Source organism: Taudactylus pleione, unplaced genomic scaffold (assembly GCF_031769625.1).
Source record: "Taudactylus pleione unplaced genomic scaffold, aTauple2 ptg000242l, whole genome shotgun sequence".
Lineage (NCBI taxonomy): Eukaryota > Metazoa > Chordata > Amphibia > Anura > Myobatrachidae > Taudactylus > Taudactylus pleione.
The window spans coordinates 10,287,110-10,311,161 of NW_028284644.1; the positions used below are offsets into that span (position 1 = coordinate 10,287,110).

The 24,052-nt window shown below is 47.6% G+C and overlaps 1 protein-coding gene across 2 annotated transcripts in view; it reads right to left on the bottom strand.

The window, feature by feature from the left end:
• Positions 1-2,361: 2,361 nt before the first annotated feature.
• Positions 2,362-24,052, bottom strand: part of LEMD1 (LEM domain containing 1) — a 150,437-nt gene continuing 128,746 nt past the window's right edge. For both annotated transcript variants that reach the window (XM_088479660.1, XM_088479659.1), the window contains one exon: positions 2,362-3,623. In XM_088479660.1, coding sequence (XP_088335786.1) covers positions 3,356-3,623 — 268 coding nt within the window. In that variant the 3' untranslated portion in view covers positions 2,362-3,355. The remainder of the gene's footprint in view (positions 3,624-24,052) is intronic.

The window sequence follows — 24,052 nt, forward strand, 5'->3', positions numbered from 1 at the left end:
AAAGGTGCGAACATCAGGAAGGGTATCAATCCTATGCTAAAACCACACTGACAGGGCAGAAACCTGCACCTTCAAGGAAGCAAGGCGAAGACCGTGATCTAAGCCAGCCTGTAGGAAAGCCAAAACCCTGGATATCCTAAACACCTGAGGAACATAGCCTCTAGGTCGACACCATTCAAAGAAAGTATGCCACACTCTGTGGTAAATTCTTGCAGAAGCAGGCTTCAGAGCTCTGAGCATGGTGTTAACTACAGAGCTAGAAAAAACCCTGGACCTTAAGAGGGCTGTTTCAACAGCCACGCCGTCAAAGACAGGCGACCCAGATCCGGGTAATGGCAAGGACCTTGGGACAAGTCCGGACGTTGAGGCAACAGCATCGGAGCGGCTATGGAGAGGCTCAGAAGATCTGAGTACCAGTGACGTCTGGGCCACACTGGAGCCATCAACAGAAGCGTGCCCCCTTCTTGCTTGAATTTTCGAACCACGCCAGGAAGAAGGGAACACTGAGGGAAGAGGTACACAAACTGGAAGGTCCACCAGACCAACAGAGCGTCTACCAGAGTAACCTCCGTGTTTCTTGTTCTTGACCCGTACACAGTTAGCTGCTTGTTGTGTCGGGAGGCCATGAGGTCTAACTCTGGAAGACCCCACTTGTTCACCAGGAGTTGAAACACCTCCTGGTGAAGAGACCATTCTCCTGGATGCACGTCTTGACGGCTGAGAAAGTCTGCTTCCCAGTTGAGGACTCCTGGTACAAACACTGCCGAGATGGCAGGGAAATTGCTCTGCGCCCAGGCCAGAATGCGGGACACCTGTGTCAGTGCCGCCTGACTTCTTGTCCCTCCTATGCGATTGATGGTGGCATTGTCCGACTGTACCTGCATGGGCTTCCCGTGGAGAACGTGTCTTGCCTGCTGAAGAGCACTGAATACTGCCCGAAGTTCAACCTGCAAGGTGTGACTAATGTGAGCAGCCATGAGATGAGATGTGCAGGAATACAACAAGGTAGGGTCACAGGCAGTACAGGTACCACAAGGTAGGGTCACAGGTGGTACAGGTGTGAGGGATATGGACAGCCCTTATGCCAGTTTCCGTTTGGAGTTCCTCCCTGCATGATGTCATGCATCTTCCCACCGCTGCATACTCAGTTCCACTGTAAGAGGAAAGAATCACAAATATCTCATCTCCATAGACTCCAGTGATATTTATTCATTATCAGTTATATATAAAGTGCACACATTTTCCGCAGCTCTTTTGAGATTTGGACATTCACATCAGTCCCTGCCCAGTGGAGCTTACAATCTATATTCCCTATCACATGTACAGCACACACATACAAGGGTTAATTTTTGTAGTTCACCTACCAGTATATTTTTTGAGTGTGGGAGGAAACTGGAGCACACAGAGGAAACCCACGCCAGCACAGGGAGAATATACAAACGCCTACAATTAGTACCGTGGTGGTATTCAAACCCATATCATCAGTGCTGTGAGGCAGTAATGCTAACCATTACATCAACTGTGCTATTATGTACATGCTGATACAATTTACAGGTACGTTTACTAAATGAATCGGAATTGAATTCAGGAAAGCTGACCTTGAGCACTACCAGTTCTATTTGCACTCATGTCTCACTTGTAATATCTGAAGTTGTGAACAAGTACATAGATAGGGTTATGATCACTATGACTAATGTACGTCTCTACTTCAACAATTTTGCCTTGCCGCATAACCCTTGCTAATTTAAGTTACTTTGTTTTTCTGCTGCTTGCAAGAAATACAGCTTAACAAGACATGTTTTCCCACCTGCTTAATCGTTACAAATCAGCATGGTTAATAAAGATACTGTGACTATACATATTTAAATATGCTGCTCTCCTTACTTTTCAAGAATTCCACTAGTGAAGTTGTTGCCACAGCACAGGGAGGGGAAAGGTGTGGGCAAAGCAAGGGTAGGGGAAAGGTGTGGCTTGCTATATGTAATGGCCGCACGATTGGTTGTGCATCGCTACTTTGAGGCAGTGCACACATTTTGTTCCCATGACAATGCTACGAGGTTTGGCATAACTGTAAAGAGGTTCCTTTTCCACTTCAAAAAGTGCTACCTCTCAATGTAGCCCTCAAACTAAAAAAAAAAAAAAAAAAGTTTGTGCACCCCTGCTGTGAACTATGAAAACACATCCAGTTCTGACGTTGAATGGAAGCTTTCAAATATATTTAATTCTGTTTTTGAGGTGTAGATTGCGCTATAACCTCTCATATTTATAAAAGTTGTGGAATGCTGCTGAAAACTCGCATCATCTTACAAGCTTGGAATAAAATTTTCCTGTTCTCATATAAATGAAGACTCAGAAAGGGAGGAAAATAAACAAATGCTTTATTAGAACACTGAATAAAATAACTTAACACTTACATAACAAACCATGAGAAATGAGCCAGAAATTGTCCAACAAAGCCAGTCACCAAAAACAGTGTACAACAGTACATATTTGCAAATGCAGAACCAAAAATGGTACTGGACATAATAAACAGATAAACCAAACCCTGATGTACGTCATGTGGGAGACATACCATCAACAAGCTAGTTTGGATATTTAAGGTGTTAATTTTTCAGCAATAATTGCTTCTTTTGTTGAATTTCAATCTCAGTGACCTAAAATCACTAGTTTTTTTTACAAACATAATCTAAAGAAAATAGAATATGAAATGGGTGTAGCACTACCGAATCCAGTAAACATACATTTTAAGTGACGCAGACCATTTAAACACTTCCATAAACCCACTTAAAGTAGACAAATTTTAAAACAGAATTGTGTTAGTGATTTCTCTCTTCAAATGAGAACTCAAAGGAACGGATTTATATAGGTTTCGGATATCAGTAAACTGGTACTATACAGAAGAGATATGTAACTTAATGCACATAAAAGCAACAGTGTTAATACTAGGTAGCTAGACTGCCAAGCAGGTCTAGCTTAAGAGACGTAGGCAGTGCTCATCATTTTGGAAGACTCCCAATAATTTTCTCTTATAATGTTTTAATGGTGATTGCTGAGGTTTGGAAACCACTTACCATTCATTTGTGTGCAATTGAAGTGAAGAATCACATTATTAATAGCAGCATCTATGGCCAATTTAAGGCCCAACATAACTAAAAACTTTATATTGAAGAACATAGGTTCAACCATTAGGTGTTATGCAATTGAGAACAGTGTTTTGTTGCAACTTCTATGCTCACAATCATGAAGAACCACTTAACATACCCAATTTACAAGAAACAGACACATTACAAAGAACAAGCATTGCACATTTGGGTAGTTTATAAAAGATCCTCAATGTAGCATTGTATTTTCTCTATTAAGGTTGCTGGAATTCAGCATCTCCTTCTGTGAGGGGTTTGAACGGATTCTCTGGGCTGTTCTCCATAGTAAGAATAACTAGGGCAATGAAAGCTACAAAAATAAAGATGGCAATTTTAACTGGCACAGGGATCAAGCGTTGTGCTTTTGTTTCTGTCACCACCTCCTTGGTCTGTTCCTGCATCCTGGCCCTGGCAACGATGTCATCATATCGGAACTGAATGGGACGACCAGCTGCGCCCTTTATAGGTTTCCTGCGGGTTGCGCTGCAGATACATAAAAATAACACAATTTTAAATATATATCAAACCTGGAAAAAATAACACACCAGTTCTTGAACACCAAATGTTTCATATTTAGTCATTAAATAAAAAAGTTTTATGGGGTGCTTGAGCGTACGTACACTATCAGAGCTCCTCCAGCCTAGGCTTTCTGAGGGTACTATTCATGAGCATCCTTACCCCCCACAGGTATAATTGGTGCCCTCAATCTCAACTCATCTTCCTACAGCCTTCTTCAGCAATAATAGCAAGGGTAGAATTTCTACATCAGGAGTTGCCATTTTATTTTCCCTGATGCCATCCTTATCAGGATATAGAAAGGTTTAGTTTAGTGAAATGTAGGGGAATTATGGCCAAATGTACACCTTTATATACCCAATCAGGAGCCAGAGTGTTAGATCAAGTTGACTCCCTTGCCAAAGGTATTTTCATTGTCAGGGGAGGGGGATTTGAACTGGACCATCCAGCCATAATTTGATGCCTCTAGGAACTCCGCCAGATACTCTCTGAATTTGAATAGTCAGGTAAGAGGCACCCTACATGATCATGTTTATTATAGATTGCGCTACCACAGAAGACTTTTGCATCGCATTCAGCATAATTCTATTGTCATTACTATATGGTCAGATCATGCCCCAATCATCCACACACTACAGTGTCTGTGTAGACTTGCATCCATTTTCCCTTTGCCGGGTCAAACTGGGTTGCGTCTCTGTGAAAAAGGGTCCTTGGGAAAAAAAAAAAAACGACGCTTCCACTGTAATTCCAGAAGACCCAGGTCTGGGGTGAATGGCCGGACTCGAAAAATAACCCAGGTCCAGCTGCCGGCGTGAAAGGGGTAAAACCCAGCTCCAACCCATGCTCAGTATCCTAGGTTGGTGCTGGGTTTTTGGTAGAAAAGGGGTATTAAATAACTCCTCCTGACCCATGCTGTAAATCCCAGTTGGATGAGGCAAACAGTGATTACTTTGATCTTATCAAGACCCCTTAATTGTCCAAATTCACGTTGTGGGAAGATCTAAAGTGTGTACTGTACGAAAGCTTATCCAACTGAGTTCAGTATTAAAAAAGGTGAAGGAGGGTCAGAAACATCTCAGTCTACAAAAGCTTATTACTATAGAATTGTCACATAAGGCCTCCCAATATGATACAGTCCTAGCTGAGTTGACTGATGCAAGAGCGGCACTAAATAAATTGCTTCGTGAAAGAGTAAAGCGGGATTACCGCAAATTCCGAAACCGTTACTTTCAGTGTGGCAACAAGCCTGGTAACATACTAGCCCAAGCCCTTTGAGCACAAAGAGCCACTTCATACATATAGCTCATTAGAGACCCCAAGAGCAGAAAGCACAAACTCATGAGATATCGTGGATGCATTCTACTCCTACTACACAAAATTTTACAAGTTGAATGATCCCAAGTCTCCTGAAGGAATAGCATCCTGTGGAGATTCTGGAGCCCAGCACCTGAGGAACTCAGATTTCCCCACTCTTTCAACGGCTGACCAGCTTTGGCTTAACACCCCCCTTTTCTGCTGCTGTGCTGGAAGAGGCCCTAAAGTCCTATGAGAAAAGTCTGAGCTCGGATAGATGAACAATTTTGTAGTACAAAACCTTTACAGATACACTTTCCAAGATGCTTCAGGCCTTCAAAGAGATCTAAGAGGACCATTATTTCTCAGGCCAATCCTTGGAGGCCCACATCACTGCCATAGGCAATAGTGTCCCAGTTTCATCAGTTTTCATTACTCAATACTGATTATCAAGTTATTTGCGAAGCTCAAAGCTACTAGACTCAAGACCCTGCTTTCTGAGCTGATGCACTCAGACCAGGTAGGCTTTGAACTTGGTTGTGAGGCTTGAGACGCCACCATCATCATCTTTATGCATTTAACCTTTAAACCATTCCATCCCAGTTGTCTTACTCTCCACAGGTGTGGAAAAGGCCTTTGACAGGATTAATTGCCATTTTATGCAGGGCCTGCTGTCACGCTCGGATCTGGGTCCTACTTGCCTTCATAGGATTTTCACTCTATCACTACCTTTCCACGAGAATTAATGGTATCACTTTGAGCCTGTGTTAATCAATAATGGTAACAGGCAGGGGCATATCTATAACAGGTGCAGGGGGTGCGGTGCACACGGGCCCTTGGGTCCACACCACACACCCTGCACTCATTATAGTCTTTATAGTTGCCTGTCTGCTGCAGAGCAGCAAAAATCACTGGGGAAAATGGTGGCGGCTATTTTCCCGGCGACTCACTAATGTGCAGTACTGATGTCACTGGGGAAAATGGTGCAGGCACCATTTTCCGGAGACCCGTGCATGCGCAGTAGATTCTGGCACTTAGCCAGACTCTACTGCACCCGCGGCACCGCCGGAGAGACGAAGGGGCCCGCACTGAGTCTGCACATTGGCCCACTCCTCTCTTAAAATGCCCCTGTACCAGGCAAAGGCGCCCTCTTTCCATCATTGTCATACTGTATGTATGGAGACCCTTTCCTGTACCATTAGGTCTAACCATAACATCTCTGGTATCGTAGTGGGTGACTGACAATAAATTGGCAGTGTTCATAGACGATTAGCAGTACTGTCCAATCCGGTCTGTCTGCCTGCAAAGCCCCCTCCCCAGCCCACACCATGACCACAATAGAAATAGTAATGTAATAGAATTTTACTAGTGCTGCATATTCTTCAAAGTATCACAAATGAAATAATTAGCACCACCTGTGGATCTTTTAACATGTATCAGTTAGTAATAAATAACCTGTGCACCAACATTCCCTGTTAGGGATGTGCTGCTATAGAGCCCAATATGGACATATATGTCCAGGGCAGTGCTAGGTTATTCTGCTGCTCCCCCAGACCCTGGACTTGCTCCAATGCTCTGGAAAGGTGCCTAAAAAACATTCAGCTCAACCAGGATGGCCCTACTGCCGCATTTAATGGCTTACTGTGATTGCTGGCCCTCTGTGTGCTGGAATTATGACACGCAATATACTTTGTATGATGCATATTAAAGCTGGTTAAGTACTAATTCTACCCTCTTCATAGACTGGCCACACTCACTGTAAAATCAAGCATTTGGAAACCCCCCTCTAGAAATCCTGCGTTTGCCACTGTTCCTCCCACGTAATCATCAGTTTTTGACAAATATAAGATTGGTGAAAGTAGTCGGACATTACAAGAAGCGCCATTATACACAGTAAAGGGTTGTTTTAAAGATCTACTGGAATTCCAACAGCATTCAGCTACTGGACCATGAGAGTTTGCTTGTAAAGGTGTAATTTAATAATAATAATAATAATAATAAAAGTGGTGACAGACATGGCTGCCACCTGCTAGCTGCCTTAACATTTGATCGCCAACCTTAATTGAGATGTGAGCTACTTTAGATAAACCTCCGGAAGAGTTACTAAAATTGTAGAAAAAAAAATCTGGCTAATAACTGAAGGTCATTTAATGAAAAAAATGTTTCATAGAAAATAACAATGCATTTAATTATTACAGTGATATTGTTGCGCTTAAATTTTATTTACAAACTACATTTCACTGCTAATTACCGGCCCCAAGGAGGTATGTGCAGTAGAGGAGCAAAAGATATAGGCAGAGCTGCTGTGTAATTTTCTGGCAGGGCTGGGTGGGAGTCACTCGCTCCACCGTAGAATAGATGCTGTGGGTGGAACCACGTCAGGTGATTGCTGTAGAAGCTGCGGCAATCACCTGACGTGCTTCCCTGTGGCTACCCCATGGTGTTGACGCCAAAGGGGAGTACACGTCAGAACTTCCTCCTAGTTGACTCAGCAGTACTGCAGCTAGGTGAGCTACCAAAATTAATACTGCGAGCTACAGGTTGGCGACCACTTATCTAACAGGTCTTCAACTTCCAGTCTCTACTCATTTCAAAGACACCATTAGCTACTTTAATATTGGTCATCCCTCCTCCGGCGCTTGTAAATATAAAACAAATGAGGACCAAATGAATATGGTAAAAAAAAAAATCATATTCCGTTCCTTTGGAAAAGGTGGTTTATACGGGTTTTCATTTTGGATAAGGATTTACTTGAGCATTCTGCCTTGAGAAAGACACAGGTGCGGGTTGAAACGCGTTGGCCTTGTATAGTGTTATCCAAATATTGTGTAAGGGGACGGTGCCTGGTAGCTACTGTGGATTTCCAGAGGGAACCCCGGGAATCCAGCGGGATACTTATTTCATCTTGCTTTATAGAACTTGTAACCTGGATGTTACCCATAGTTCCAAAAGCCCTGCTTTTAACCCTTCATGTTTTACTTAATGTATGTGCTATGTATTTTCCTTTTCTCCATTGCATATTATACCCTAGTAGATTCAGGAGTTTCTTGAAATCAAGAAAGGGCGGAGGACTTACCTGTTGTTGTTGGAGGAAGTTCCAATGAGGAGAAGTTGTAATATGGGAAGCAGCGTGGATAATCACCTTTTCTAAAGGAATCTAATATGATTTTTTTTTTTTACCCATATTCATTTGGTCCTTTTTTTTTTTTTTTTTTTGCAAGTGCCGGAGGAGGAATGGCTATTTAATTTGTTGATTGAGCTATTGTTTAGAGGTTGGTGAAACCTCATTTGGTGTGTCCACCCTTAGGCTGCTGTCCTTGCCCTACTGCACGGCAGATCTGAAGATGCGATGTGCAACCAGCAGGGACGCGCATCGCATCGTGAGTGGAGACTCACGATTTGGCCATATTTTACACGACCTGTCGTTCCAATGCGTCGGAATCGTCCAGATCGTGTAAAATATCGCTATGTGTGTGGGCACCTTTACTCACGGATCTGAGGTCTTTGATCAATTCATTATTTCTATGGTTTCCTGTGAAGGAAAGAAGAAATGAGTGGTGCCATCTGCCACCATCCTCAGTCTATCTAGGCAGTACATACCATAGGGTGTGGCACTTTTCTGAGCTTAATGCTCTGTTCTTTTGCTCATCCTGTGAGTAAATCCACTCTTTAGTGAGTCCAAAAACCATCCACTCCTGAGTGCGATTAGGAATACTATGAAGTTCTAACTCAACTTGCCTCATTGGAGGCTGTAAAAATGTCCTAAATAGGTTATAATTGTACCACAAGGTCATAAGGATTTCTCTTATGCACCAAGATCTGCAACAAAAACCCACAAGAATGTGTGAGGCGACAACACCGCAGCTCAGCACCTGTGGAGGACACAGTATTGATGTAGGTAGAGTTGGCCAATTTGGTGACAAAAAAGGCTACCTGTAAGAAGCAGATTGATATGGGGGAAGGCGAAGGTGAAATAATTTGAGCTTTGCGGTGTTGCCAGAAAGGACAGAAGTATTTTTGAAAGTATTTGGCAAGGAAACAATTGTTCTTTATTCAAGAGAATGTTGTGCAGAATTTGCAGGTTCAACCTAGTCTCTCCTGAAAGAGACTATAAAATCATGTGCCCCTTGCAAGGGTGAGTAACATTTTTTCTTTGGTAAAGCAATGTGGAAAGGTGGGCCTGATCAATGACAGGACAGCCTTTCAGCTCTAAATCTGGAAATATAACATCTGTGGGCAGGGTCAATTTACTACATTATGAAAGGAAGAAAGACCTTTTAAATTATATATTTTGGAGCTGCCAGTTCAACCCTCAACTCCTTGACACTGCGTGACGAAAAAGGACGGGAGAAGCTGAATTTAAGAAGCACAAGGAGAATTAAAATGCATCCAGTTTATGATACTTTACTAACATTAATATTCGTTTCAATGGGTAATCCACAAATAGATTTGACATCTGCTATGGTTAAATGTCATTAAAAATTCTACTACTGATCCCAACCGAAAGACAGCCTATGTGGCTGCAATGTGTACATCTTACAGTTCTTTTGAAAGGACTTTGGCTGCATGGACATTGGGAAAACCAAGCCCAGATGAGAGAAACAATAAACCAAGATCATCGAGCCTCCAGGCTGAAAGTGTGTCACTCACTGTGACATGTGCAATACTTCTCACTTTCTCTTCTAGATAGATGGATTTCACCTTACGCCTTTAGTGTTCTTTCACGTTACTGTCATTCAGATACAGCCTCCCCCAATCTCTGAGTTGATCACCATACAGCAAGCCACACTGACATTCATTGCTCAACAGAATATGGTCAATAGTTACATCCAAATATGGGATATGCTGGGTTTGTTTTAAGCTATGCTTATATGGTATATCTATCATTCTAACGTGGGTCATTACCTGTTTCTATCAAAGATCAGAAGTCCTAACTCAATTTACCCCATAGATAGAGGCTGTAAAAATGCATTAAAAAGATTACACTTCAACCATAAGATGGTATTAATTAGCCACACAGTGTATATATACACGTATACAATTTAAACTCGCTGTACTCTATACAATTAATTGAAATTATAGGTCTGTCTAAAAACAAGGCTCATAACCAGTGGCGCAGTCCAAAATTCAAATAGGGGAGCAATATCAACTGCCAGCAAGTTCCAGCCATCTGTTTGGCAGCGTGTGAAATGGCAGTTGGTGTGACTCCCCTATTTGAATCTTGGAGTGCGCTGCAGACCCACCTCTGGATCCACCACTGCTCATAACCTAAGAATTTGACTATGAGCTAGACATGTATGTAGATTACTTTAACTGGGTGTATACACTGTTTGCTAATTTGGAGAACAAAACACCAATTGCTAGAATACAGCAGTGACTAAACTTATTATTCAGTTTTGTATCTTAAACTATTGTTTCTCCTTTGTTTTTAAGTTACATATTAGTTAAACACAGTGTTGGGGAACCTCAGGCTGGGGGGGCCGTACAAGGCCCCCAAAATCATTTGGTCTGGCCCTCTAAGCTTTTTGCTGCTAGCCTCATCTGGCTAGCTGGGTGCCTAGAATGGTACCCTGCAGCCAGAATCTATGCAGCAGGGCCGCCTGGAGCGTCCTTAGGACGCTTCAGACAGTCACACCGCTGCCCTTACAGCACCCCGGAGCATCGCTGTAATCACTGCCGATTGTGGTCCCGCCCCGTGTGACATGACTTGAAGGGGGCGTGGCCAGCACAGGTCCGTGAATAATGTTATATATATCAAAATGGCCCTCGGCAGAAAAAAAGTTCCCCACCCTGGTTTAACACAACTGTTAACATTCTATTTAAATAATTAACCAGACTACACTAAATATTCTGCAAACAATTACACTGTTTGCATAACAAGGAAAAACAAGAGATATGGTAAGAACTTACCTTTGTTATCTCTGTTTCTACGAAGTCCATAGGGTCCACAGGGTTGACCTTGGGGTATAGCTGGATCTGGATCCACAGGCACCACGCAGTTAATGCTTTGCTGCTCCCAGGATGCACTTGGGTCCGTCCTCCTCTATACCCCGCCCCCGACCACAGGTACCTCAGTTGGTAAGCAGCTAAGGCCGGAGGAGGAGACTAAGCAGAGAGAAGGAAGACTGGAACACACAAGAAACCATACTCACAGAAATGGGAGACGGAAAACCGGTGACCAGCCACACAGCCCATTTGAAGCCAGGTGCGTCAGGGCGGGCGCCCTGTGGACTTCGTAGAAACAGAGATAACAAAGGTAAGTTCTTACCATATCTCTTGTTTTCTACTTCAGGGTCCACAGGGTTGACCTTGGGGATGTCCCAAAGCAGTTCAACTAAGGGCGGGGACGCTCCTGTGCTGAAAGGAGTACCCGGCGCCCAAAGGATGCATCCTGAGAGGCGAAGGTGTCAAACGCATAGAACCTCAAAAACGTTTGAATTGAAGACCAAGTGGCCGCCTTACACAGCTGAACAGCGGAGGCGCCACGTCTAGCAGCCCAAGAGGGACCCACAGAACGAGTGGAATGAGCCTTAACAGAGGCTGGCACAGGTAAACCCTCCTGTGCATAAGCCTCACAAATAACGTAACGAAGCCAACGGGCTAAGGTTTGCTTGTTGGCAGGCCAACCCCTCTTGTGAAAACCGAAGAGGACAAACAAAGAATCCGACTTCCTAACCGAAGCAGTCCGGTCCACATAGATTCTAAGTGCCCGGACTACATCTAAGGAAGCCTCACCAGCTGAAAGATCAGGTGACTGAAAAGCTGGCACAACAAGTTCCTGATTAATGTGGAACTTTGAGACCACTTTGGGCAAAAACTCAGGACGCGTGCGGAGCACCGCCCTGTCCTGGTGAAAAATCAGAAAAGGAGGGCGACAGGAAAGCGCCCCCAATTCTGACACCATCCTGGCAGAAGCAATTGCCAGGAGAAAATTGGTCTTAAACGCCAGCCACTTGAGCTCCACCGACTCAAGCGGCTCAAAAGGAGGACCCTGCAAGACCCGCAGTACCACCGCCAAGTCCCAAGGAGCCACCGGAGGCACGAAGGGAGGCTGGATCCTGAGAACACCTTGGAAAAAGGTGTGAACATCTGGCAGTGTAGCAATCTGTCGCTGAAACCACACGGACAAAGCAGACACATGAACCTTCAGAGAGGCCAGGCGTAAGCCGAGGTCCAAACCCGACTGAAGAAACTCCAAGATTCTGGAAACCCGGAACACCTGCGGATCATAGTTTCTGGATTCACACCACTGAAAATAAGTGCGCCACACCCTGTGGTAAATCCGCGCAGAAGCAGGCTTGCGTGCCCTAAGCATGGTACCAATGACCGAACTTGAGAAACCCCTAGATCTCAAGACGGCTGTCTCAAGAGCCACGCCGTCAAAGACAGCCGACCCAGATCCGGGTAAAGGCAGGGCCCTTGAGACAACAGGTCCCGACGCTGAGGGAGAAGGTACGGAGCGTCGATGGAGAGGCACCTCAGATTGGAGTACCAAGGACGTCTGGGCCACGCCGGAGCTACCAGCACGAGCGTGCTGCCGTCCTGCTTGAATTTCCGCAGAACCCGAGGAAGCAGGGATATCGGAGGAAACAGATACGCCAGGTGAAACATCCATTTCACCGACATTGCGTCTACCAGACAGGCGCCTGCGTCTCTTGTCCTTGACCCGTAAACGGGCAACTTGTGATTGTGACGGGAGGCCATCAAGTCCAGCTCCGGCAGCCCCCACCTGTCCACGAGTAGCTGAAACACCTCTGGGTGAAGCAACCATTCTCCAGGATGCACGTCGTGACGGCTGAGGAAGTCCGCCTCCCAATTGAGGACTCCGGGAATGAAGACTGCCGAGATCGCTGGAATGTGACACTCCGCCCAAGCAAGAATGCGAGACACCTCCGACATTGCTGCCCGGCTGCGAGTTCCCCCTTGGTGGTTGATGTACGCCACCGTGGTGGCATTGTCGGACTGCACCTGAACCGCCCTTCCGTGAAGAGCGGGGCCGGACGACTGCAGGGCCCTGTAAACCGCCCGCAGTTCCAGGATGTTGATGGGGAGAAGTGCTTCTTCCGCTGACCAACGACCCTGAAGCGATAATGAGCCGGTCACTGCCCCCCAACCCCGGAGACTGGCATCCGTCGTGAGCAGGACCCAGTCCGGGATCCAAAAGGGGCGCCCCTCGACCAGATGCGCTGTCTGAAGCCACGAAGCCAAAGACTGCCGAACCTCCGGGGACAACACCAGCATCTGAGAGCGGATCCGGTGAGGTAACCCGTTCCATTCCGATAGAATCAGCCCCTGCAGGGGCCGGGAATGGAACTGGGCAAATTCCACCATGTCGAATGTCGACACCATGGACCCCAGAACTCTCATAGCCGAATGGACCAACAGGTGGCAACTGCTCAGGCAACTGTGTATCCGCAGCTGCAGGGAGGAGACCTCTGGAGTCAGGAAAATCCGTTGCTGACGAGAATCCAGCAGGGCTCCCAAATGAACCATCCGCTGTGATGGAATCAGGGAGGACTTCTTCCAATTTATCAACCACCCGTGTGCTTGAAGACAAGCAATGGTCAGGTGGAGATGTCGAAGAAGCACCTCCGGGGAGCTCGCCAGCAGCAGAAGAGCGTCCAGGTACGGCAACAGACGTAGACCCTGACCCCCGAAGGTGGGCAGCCATAACTGCCATCACCTTGGTGAACACCCTCGGAGCCGTGGAAAGGCCGAAAGGCAACGCCCGAAATTGGTAGGGATGGTTGAGGATAGCAAACCTCAGATACCGCTGATGTGCCGATGCTATGGGCACATGGAGATAGGCGTCCTGGATATCGAGGGAGACCATATAATCCCCGGGTTCCATCGCCAGAATGATGGAACGTAACGTTTCCATCCTGAACTTGGGAACTCTGAGGTATCTGTTCAGAGACTTCAAATTCAGGATAGGGCGATGAGAACCATTGGGTTTCTGTACCAGAAACAGAGTAGAATAGTACTCCGTCCCGCGCTGAGACTGCGGAACGGGAACAATGACCCCTGCTTGTAGCAAGGATTCTATAGCTACCTGAATCTGGCCAGCTTTGGTCTTGTCCAGAGAAGGACTCGTGCAGAAAAACTGGTGGGGCGGCCTGAACCGAAAAGACAGGGCATACCCCTGAGAGACTACTTCTCGAACCCAGGTATCCGTGGTGGTATTGTGCCAACACTGGGCGAATTGGAGAAGTCGGTCTCCCACTCTGGGGTCCCCCAGAGAGAGGCTCGTCCCATCAGGCAGCAGGCTTATCCTCCTGCTTGGAAGAAGGGCGCCGAGCACTCCATGCCTGCTTCTTGGGCTTGGGTGCGGCCTTGGTCGCCGAATGTCTCGGGAAGGACTGGCCCTTGGCCTTACCCTGAACCCGAAAGGACCGAAAGGCAGAGCTCCTCACTTTAGCCGGCACAGAGGCCGAAGGGAGAAAAGCCGACTTGGACTTAGCCAAAGTATCCACTATTTTGTCCAAATCCGGACCAAATAGTAAATCACCATTAAAAGGCAAGGCCTCCAGACCCTTTTTTGAATCTGCATCAGCCCTCCAGGACCTCAGCCACAGGGAGCGCCGAGCAGACACCGCTGCAGCCGACACCCTAGAAGTGAGCATGCTGGCATCCAAAGACACTTCCCCAATATAGGAAGCTGCATCCCGCATCTGTCCCACTAACGCTCTCTGGATATCCGGAGCCTCATCAGGAAAGGTATCCTCCAAGGCATTGGCCCAGGCCTCAATGGCTTTAGCCACCCAGGAGATAGCCATGGACGGGCGAGCCACCGCCCCGGAAAGAGAATAAATGGACTTTAAACAAGTCTCCACCTTCCTGTCCGTGGGATCCTTCAAAGAGGAGATAGACGGCAATGGCAGCGACGCGCTTTTGATCAAGCGGGTAACGTGGGAATCCACCGCCGGCGGAGTCTCCCATTTCCTGCAATGAGCTTCAGGAAAAGGATAGTTCACCGCCAACCTCTTCTGGGTAATTGCCAGGCCGCCGCCATATGATCCGTTAATTGATCAGACAGGGGGAACACAGTTGAAGTCACCTTGGCCTTTTTTAAAATTAGGAAACTTCGACCTAGGAGCCGGCGCATCATCCTCAACATGTAGGATAGCCTGCACCGCCGTAACTAAGGCTGGAACATTAATGGAGGACTTAGCTTCCACCTCCTGCTCCATGGCATCAGAGTCAGAGTCCTCATGGATTTCTCCATCATCTGAGGACACTTCCGAGTCCGACAACTGCGCAGCTAGTGAACTCACAACCGGACGTTTAGACGCCCTTGGTGGCACATCACTTTGCAACATCGACTGAAACGCCGAGGATGAAGCCGCCAGACTCTGTACGGAGCTGGAGAGAACATCCACCCAAAGGCGGAGGAGCCGTCGGAGCAAAACTCTGCAAAGGCACTACAGACTGACGCGTCACTGGGGGAGACTGCACATACACAGGCAGTCCTGAGTAAGGACCCACAGTCTGGGCCCCGGAGGGAGACCGCAATATTTGCGGAACACTCGGGGAATGGGGGATGGTGGGCTGAGGCAACGCCCTAGAAGGGACCGCTGATGGGACCGATAACCGTCCGCAATAGACGCCAGCACCTGTGAAAACATCGCCCAAGGAGGGTCCTGTGACCCAGGGGGGTTGGAGGGGCCCGGTACCAGCTGGCACCGCCCGCACAGACCATCCTGAGATAAGTCCTACCCATCAACTCCAGCAGCACAGCGTCTGCAGGAAAATAGCACAGGAGCCACAGAGCGCTCAGTCTCCTCATCAGACATGATACCGTAAATACACAAGAAATACGTATCACCAGAGGAATTACGGTTTTAACACCCGCGCACTCACCAGTATGCGACACAACAGCCCAGATATGGTACTGTGTAGCACACAACAGTATGTGACTGACCCCACAAATACGTGATTTATATAAGTGAGGGTCTCAGAAAAATGCCCTTCCCCCACACACCTGCCGGGCCGTAGGCGAAGGAAAGGGATAGTTATAAGCTGACAGTAAGGAGAATAAGCCACAGACAGGCAGCACTAGCAATAGTCACATACAATGCAGAAAAGTTATACTCACTGCACCTTCCGCTACAATCAACCGCCCAGATTCAGTGTCTGGGAGGGCTATAGCGCTGTGTACACTGTCCTTTAGCAGGGGAGAGGTACACAGGGGGACCGGTCCACTTGATACCGCCTGGGAGTCTGCGATGCCTGCCAGTAAAGATGGCCAACGGAGACCTCAGAGGAGGAGTGGCCGAGAGATAAGAGCAGCTCAGCGACGCCAGACTGCTAGTTGAAAGGCGCGCTGAGCTGAGGGGAGGAGCCGCTAGACAGGGAAGGCTGCCTCCCCTGGCTAGCAATTAACCCCCGGGTTGCCGGTCCCGCTACCAGCCTGTTACCCTGGTGGTCTAGTGGACACGCGGGTATTCCTCTATAGAGGGGGAGCCCGCCGCCGCTAGCGCCTCCGGTCTGTCCCCAGAGACCGGAGGCTTCTGACTGCATTAAAGTATCCGCGGGCCACCGCACGCGGCGACCCGCGGCTTACCTGATCCCCGTCGCGTCCGGCAGCAGTCAAGGGAGTCCCCAGAGCCCGGCTAGTACAGGCTCTGGGGTCCCGCCGCGATCCCCAGAGCTGTACTGGCGTCGCGGCGCCAGAGGGGAGAAAGAGCGGCAGCGTGGACGTCCTAAAGGACAGTCTGATGCTGCCGCTCTAAAAGTGTAAAAAAAGTAGAAAAAAATAAAAATTTCTCTTTTAAAATAAAGCTTAGGGGCTGCTCCTGCAGCCCCACTGCGACAGGGTGACCAGACTCCGGCCTGGCACCAACTAAAACTGAGGTGCCTGTGGTCGGGGTATAGAGGAGGACGGACCCAAGTGCATCCTGGGAGCAGCAAAGCTTTAACAGCGTGGTGCCCGTGGATCCAGATCCAGCTATACCCCAAGGTCAACCCTGTGGACCCCCTATGGACCCTGAAGTAGAAAGTCTTCGGTTTGACACAGACCGAACAGAAGCAAAGGTTAAAAGGGCCATCTGTGTAAGAGCTGACAGTTAAGAAACAGTTAATCAATATTGGGAAACAAAGTGTGACTATAATCTTATAAGCACCATTACCTCTAAATTTCCTTTACATTAAGGATTACAGCATAAAACGTATTTGGATTTCCTTTTTTCTGACAAGATTTGGTAAATTAAACACCTTTTAAATTAAATTCCAGAATTTTTGTCAAACATCCTGACATTCAGAATTAATATGGTGTAAAAACAGGGAACAAAGAATACGCTCTAATACAGCAGACTGCACTGGTGTTAAAGAATGGAGGAGAAACAGCATTACAACCCATATACACAAGCCATGCCATAGTCACAATCTATTACCTTACCAGACACACAAATACACCATGGCTTAAAGTCACAAGTTAATTAAATCACCATGACGACTTTTTGTTGGGAAGAAACCAGGGAAACCTACACTTAAAACTAAAATATTAATTTCATATGCACGGACCATGAGAGAGACCTCCCAGCTAGTGTGATATCTGCATGTTTTTATAGTTTGTAAATTGTAAAAAAAAAAAAAAAACCCCCACACAAAATAAACTTGACCAAACAAGCGCTCAGTTACTGTATATAAGGATTCTACCATTCACCTTGTTGTGCTGCCTGCATATAAAAGTGGGCTCACTGTAAAATTACAAAATAGTTACACGGTGGTATGCAGCACTCAAACCAGGGTAGAAGTCCATTGGGAAGAAATGTTCTGCGCATATTTATATACTACAATAAGTCTCTATAGGAGTAACTTCAATACATTATTATTGTCTATAGACGTCTTTCCCAGCTGTTCTTCTAAAGGAGTGGTGGTGTTACGGACAAATAAACCATCATTATGTCACAAGTGTCCTTTCCTGTGTTTGGCAATATCATCACTGGTAATCATATAGAGGCTGCATAACATGACACAGAGGATCCAGCTATGGGCGGGCGTTCAGGCCGACGGTGCTTCCCGTCACCATGACAACAAAGAGGGCTGGATTAAAAGGGAGGAAGTGTGCTTCAATACTAATAAATGACGCAAAGACTAACCAATAGAAGGTTAGCATAAGAAACATGTAGGCATGAGACAAGACCATAACCCCTAAGGAAGTCACGACAGTGTGACGAAACGTGTTGGGCCACACCCAACACCAACCTATCTGTATGCTTCACAGGAGGCTTACTTGAAGAGCATCCTAGATTTAATCTGAAAACAACGCCTGCATAAACCAATTCTATTTTATAGTTTATGGGGTCTATTCATGTAGCAGTGAAAAGCCCTTTATCAGTGAAAACAGGGCTTTCACCGCTTCGTCCTATTCATAGAAAGTTATCGTAGAGAACACAAGAAATGTGGTAAAAACTTACCTTTGTTATCTCTGGTTCAACGAGGTCCTTAGGGTCCCACAGGGCCTTCACCTTGGGGTATATAGGCTGGGCAACCAGTCCGGGCACCACATAGTTAAAATCCTTGAGCCTCCCAGGATGCAGCAGGCTCTCCTCCTATACCCCGCCCCCCTGCCAAGGCACAGTCAGTTACGTTACCAGGCCGGAGGAGGAGAAAAGAGAGTCCGGCACACACAAGAATGCCATACTCACAGACAAGAGGCAGAAGACTGGCGACCAAAACAAGACCCTTCTGAAGGACAGGGCGTCAGGGCGGGCACCCTGTGGACCCTAAGGATCTCGTAGAAACAGATAACAAAGGTAAGTTCTTACCATATCTCTTGTTTTCTACTTTAGTGTCCACAGGGCCTTCACCTTGGGGATATCCCAAAGCAGTACCCTTCAAGGGCAGGGACGCTCCTGTGCAGAAAGGAGAATCCGCCGTCCGAAAGAAAGCATCCTGAGAGGTGAAAGTATCAAAAGCATAATACCTCACAAAGGTCTGAACCGTAGACCACGTGGCCACCTTACATAGCTGAACAGCCGAGGCACCACGCCGAGCTGCCCACGAGGGATCGACGGACCTCTTAGAATTAGCAGTGACCGAGGGCGGAACAGAAATGCCCTCATGAACATAGGCCTCTGAAATCGCCAAACAAATCCAACGGGCCAAAGTTTGCTTATTGGCCGGCTAACCTTTTGAAAACCGTACAACGAAAAAAAAATAAAAAATCATTTCCGGAAAGAACAGGTGCGCTCCACATAAATGCGATGAGCGCGAACCACATCCAACATGGCCTCACTCGCCAACGAACCAGGAGAGAAAGGCCAGAACAATGTTCTCCTCATTAATGTGGAAACTGGATACCACCTTAGGGAGAAAACCAGGGCGAGTCCTAAGAACCGCCCTATCCTGATGAAAAATCAAATAAGGGGGACGACAAGAAAGAGCCCCCAAATCCGACACTCTTCTTGCAGATGCAATAGCCAAAAGAAAAACGACTTTAGCCGTAAGCCATTTGAGGTCCACTGAGCCCAGTGGTTCAAATGGGGAACCCTGAAGAGCCTTCAGCAACACCACCAAGTCCCATGGTGCCACCAGAGGGACAAAGGGAGGCTGAATGCGAAGAACCCCTTGCATAAAGGTGCGGACATCAACCAAAGGAGCAATTCGATGCTGAAACCACACCAACAAGGCAGACACCTGCACCTTCAAAGGAGCAAGGCGCAGACCCTTATCCAAGCCTGCCTGAAGGAAGGCGAAGACTCTAGAAACACGAAACACCAAAAGGATCATATTTCTGAGGTCGGCACCACACAAAATAGGCGTGCCAGACCCTGTGGTAAATCCTGGCCGAAGCCGGCTTCCTAGCCCTGAGCAGGGTGGTAACCACAGAGCTTGAAAAACCCTTTCACCTCAAGAGGAAGGTTTCAAGAGCCAAGCCATCAAAAACAGCCGACCGAGATCCGGGTAAAGACACGGACCCTGAGACAACAGGTCCGGACGCTGAGGGAATAGCCACGGAGTGTCTATGGAAAGACTCCGTAGATCGGAGTACCAGTGACGTCTGGGCCACGCCGGAGCCACCAGTAGAATCATGCCTCCATCCTGCTTGAACTTTCGCAACACACAAGGAAGCAGGGAGAACGGAGGAAATAGGTACGCGAACTGAAAGGTCCATCGTAATGACAGAGCGTCTACAAGGAGAGCTTCTGTGTCTCTTGTTCGGGAGCCGTACACCCGCAGTTTGCGATTATGTCCGGATGCCATGAGATCTATTTCCGGAAGTCCCCACTTGTCCACTAGGAGCTGAAATACTTCCTGGTGAAGAGACCATTCCCCTGGATGCACGTCGTGACGGCTGAGGAAGTTCGCTTCCCAGTTGAGTACTCCCGGAATAAACACTGCCGAGATAGCTGGTAGGTTGTTTTCCGCTCAAGTCAGAATGCGAGACACCTCTCAGAGCTGCCTGACTTAGAGTTAGTCCCTGATGATTTATATAAGCCACAGTCGTGGCGTTGTCTGTCTGAATCTGTACAGGAAGACCCTGTAGAAACAGTCTCGCTTGTTGTAAGGCCTGAAAAACTGCCTGAAGTTCTAAGATGTTGATTGGAAGAGCAGACTCCGCCGAGGTCCACCGAGGACACAGCGCCCCACCCCCCGAGACAAGCATCCGTCGTCAGGAGAGTCCAATCAGATATCCAGAAGGAGCATCCCCATGAGGAGATGAGACTTCTGAAGCCACGAGGTCAATGATAGACGTACCTCCGGAGACAGCACCAGCGTCTGAACCTTTAGCCGAAGAGGTATCCCGTCCCATTTGGATAGGATCAGTTTCTGTAGATGTCTCGAGTGAAACTGAGCATATTCCGCCATGTCGAACATCGACACCATGGAACCCAGTAACCTCATTGCAGAATGGATCGAGATTCTGCGATCCCACAGGCAAGTGCGAATCCTTGCCTGTAACACAGATCTTTTCCTCCGTCGGAAAGATCCGCTGTTGCCGAATGTCCAGCAGAGCTCAGAGATGAAGCATCCTCTGAGATGACGTTAGGGATGACTTCTTCCAATTTATCAGCCATTCGTGATTCTGCAACACTTGTACAGTTAGTTGCAGGTGCTGGTGAAGTACCTCTGGAGATCCTGCCAGAAGTAGCAGATCGTCCAGGTAAGGTAGGAGGCGTACCCCCTGCAGGCGCAGGTGTGCCGGCATTACCTTGGTAAACACCCACGGGGCTGTAGAAAGGCCAAACGGTAAAAGCCTGAAACTGATAATGCTGAATTGCTACCGCAAAATCGGAGAAAGCGCTGATGAGAGACTGCTATTGGCACATGAAGGTAGGCATCCTGGATGTCCAGACACACCATAAAGTCCCCAGGTTCCATAGCCAAGATAATGTAACGCAGGGTCTCCATCCTGAACCGAGGCACCCTCAAATATTTGTTTAGAGCCTTCAAGTTGAGGATAGGCCTGTATGATCCATTCGGTTTTTGCACCAAGAAGAGATTGGAGTTATAAACCATCCCCTTCTGGGGTAGAGGGACCGGCACAATAACCCCCTCCTGGAGCATGGATCGTACCATCTTGTGAATTTCCAGAGCCTTCTCTGGATTTGAATGAAGATCCGTGGAACAGAATTGATGAGGTGGTCTTTTCCGAAAGGAGAGGGCATACCTGTGAGAGACCACTTCCCTTACCCAAGTGTCCGAGGTGGTCTGACACCAACGCTGGGTAAACGGAAGAAGTCGGCCTCCCACCTTGGGGTCCCCCAAGAGGAGGCCCGCCCGTCAGGCTGTGGGCTTGTCGTCAGGCTTGGTAGTCGGACGTCGGGTGCTCCAAGCGGAGCCGATAGCCGTCCTGCCAGGATGGACATAGCCTGAGCCAGACTTTTCGCCCAAGGAGGCTCTTGCGGCAAGCAGGCGGCCTGAGAAGAGCTAGGTAGCGTACATGTAGTATATAGGCCCCTTCTCTCTGCTTCTTCCTCCCAATACCTGCCTTACATCTAATGCAGGAATACAGGGCAGGTGCAGCAAACTGCACAGGTTCGTCATCCCGACATGATAACAGTAAATAGACACAATGTATACAACACCAAACACAGACTTGGTCTAAAAACAATATATCCCACCCCTATCTGGACTATAAGGGTCAATTTTCTGGAGAGAGAATAAACAGGGATAGCTAAAATGGCTGACAGTAAAAGAAAAGACAGACACAGGCAGCAGTACTCAGCAGAAACAGTGCATCAGCGCTTCCAGTCAACTATCCAGGCACTGGACCTGGTAGGACCGCGCTGTTACCTGCACCTCTCAGTCCAGAGGGAGAGGTATGCAAAAGGGGGACCTGGCTCCACCGCTGTCTGAAGCTCCTGTTCTTAAAATGGCCGCTGGAGCTCAGACAGAAGGAGGAGCCCAGCAATGGGCGCGCTTCTGGCGCTCAGCAGCTGGGGAGGAGCCGGCTGTAAACAGGGAAGGCATCCTCCCCCGGCCTGAAATTAACCCAAGGGACGCCAGAGCGGCACCGCTACTGTTCTGACCTACTGTCCCTGGAGGTTAGGTGGAGCACAGGACTCAGTTCCTGGCTCCACCTGCAGACCAGCACCCCGGGAGCCCCCAGCCCTGGGTGAACATATGACTGTGATGGCGGACGCCCACCGCAGACATCCGCCGTTACTTACCCATGCCCCGTAAATCCGGCCATAGTCAGGTATCCTCCGGGATCCCTGTCAGCAGAAATAATTTCCGGAGGCCCGCCGAGATCCCCAGATCAGTACTGGGGTCTCGGCGCCGGCGGAGCGGACGTCCGTCGGACTGTCCACATTACCGCTCATAGTAATCTTCAGGGGCAGTGAACAGCCCCCCTTGCAGGTGGAACACCCGACTCTAGCCGAGCTCCGACAAAACTGACGGTGTCTTGGCCGCGGGGGCGGGGTATAGTAGAGGAGCCTGCTGCATCCTGGGAAGCTCAAGGATTTTAACTATGTGGTGCCCGGACTGGTTGCACAGCCAACCTATACCCCAAGGTGAAGGCACTGTGGACCCTAAGGTAGAAATCTGATATTTCTCCAGCGGTGTCCCTGCTAAGTATACACATCGCTTCCCCATACATTAGTATGGAGAGAGCGATTCATAGAAGCACAGAAAGTTCAGTTTTCCGCTTCGCTTCTATTAATCTTTCTCCCCATCTCAGGATGGCGTAATCTGCCTCCTGAAAGGAGAAAAGCATGGAAGACGCCTGGCACCCTCCATCCACCCCCAGTCCACTGAGACTCAAGCATTGACAGGGTCGAGCATAGCGCAGCACAACTGAATGGAAAGCTTTCCTGCGTTCTCCCCTGTATACCCATCTTCTGCAATTTGCATTTTACCATTCTTTGCATCAGCCAAAACTGATTTATTATTTGCAAAGCACCACCTTGGAGCACTAGAAGACCACTATTTAATATTTCTGCACTTCAAAGTACTGACTTACAGCTATTGGAATCATTAAATTATATACTGGAGCGGAGTGATTACCAGATGAACTTTCCCATTGTAGAGAGCTTGATAATTTAATAATGCATCTGATGTGTTTATTGTTTGCACATTACCTATATTGCAGTATATACAGAACATTTCATTCCAACGGGTATCCACCCTGGGTCGAGCGCCTAGTTTACTTGTGTTAATAGGGCAATACCTGTAGAAAGAGAAGTTCTCTAGAACTGCTTCTTAAGGCCTTGACCTACTGTAAGCCACTTTTACTATAGCTCATTATACTTACTAGAAGGATCTGTCTCTGCATTTATGTGATGTTGAAGGATTACAGATGTAACATCACAAGGAGATGTATGAGGGAACTGCAACTCTCTACTGAATTTATTCAATGCAAGGCCCTACAGCATATGGCCTTCGGCAATACAGCACACACATGGAAACTTTTATATAGCTCTACTACATACTTGCTGCTTCAAAAGTGACTGAAAACACCACAAAAGGTGCCGATTAAAGGAACTGTTTGCAGCCATACTGTACAATGCCAAGAAAGATCTACCAGGCACCAGGGAGCACTGATTTAGTTACCTGTGAGAGCTGTTGCTCACCACCTGAGGTGTTTGCCACAAGCCTCTAACAACAAAATTAAATGTAACAAGTAAAAAAAGTGGTGGAAGAGCGCTGCAAAC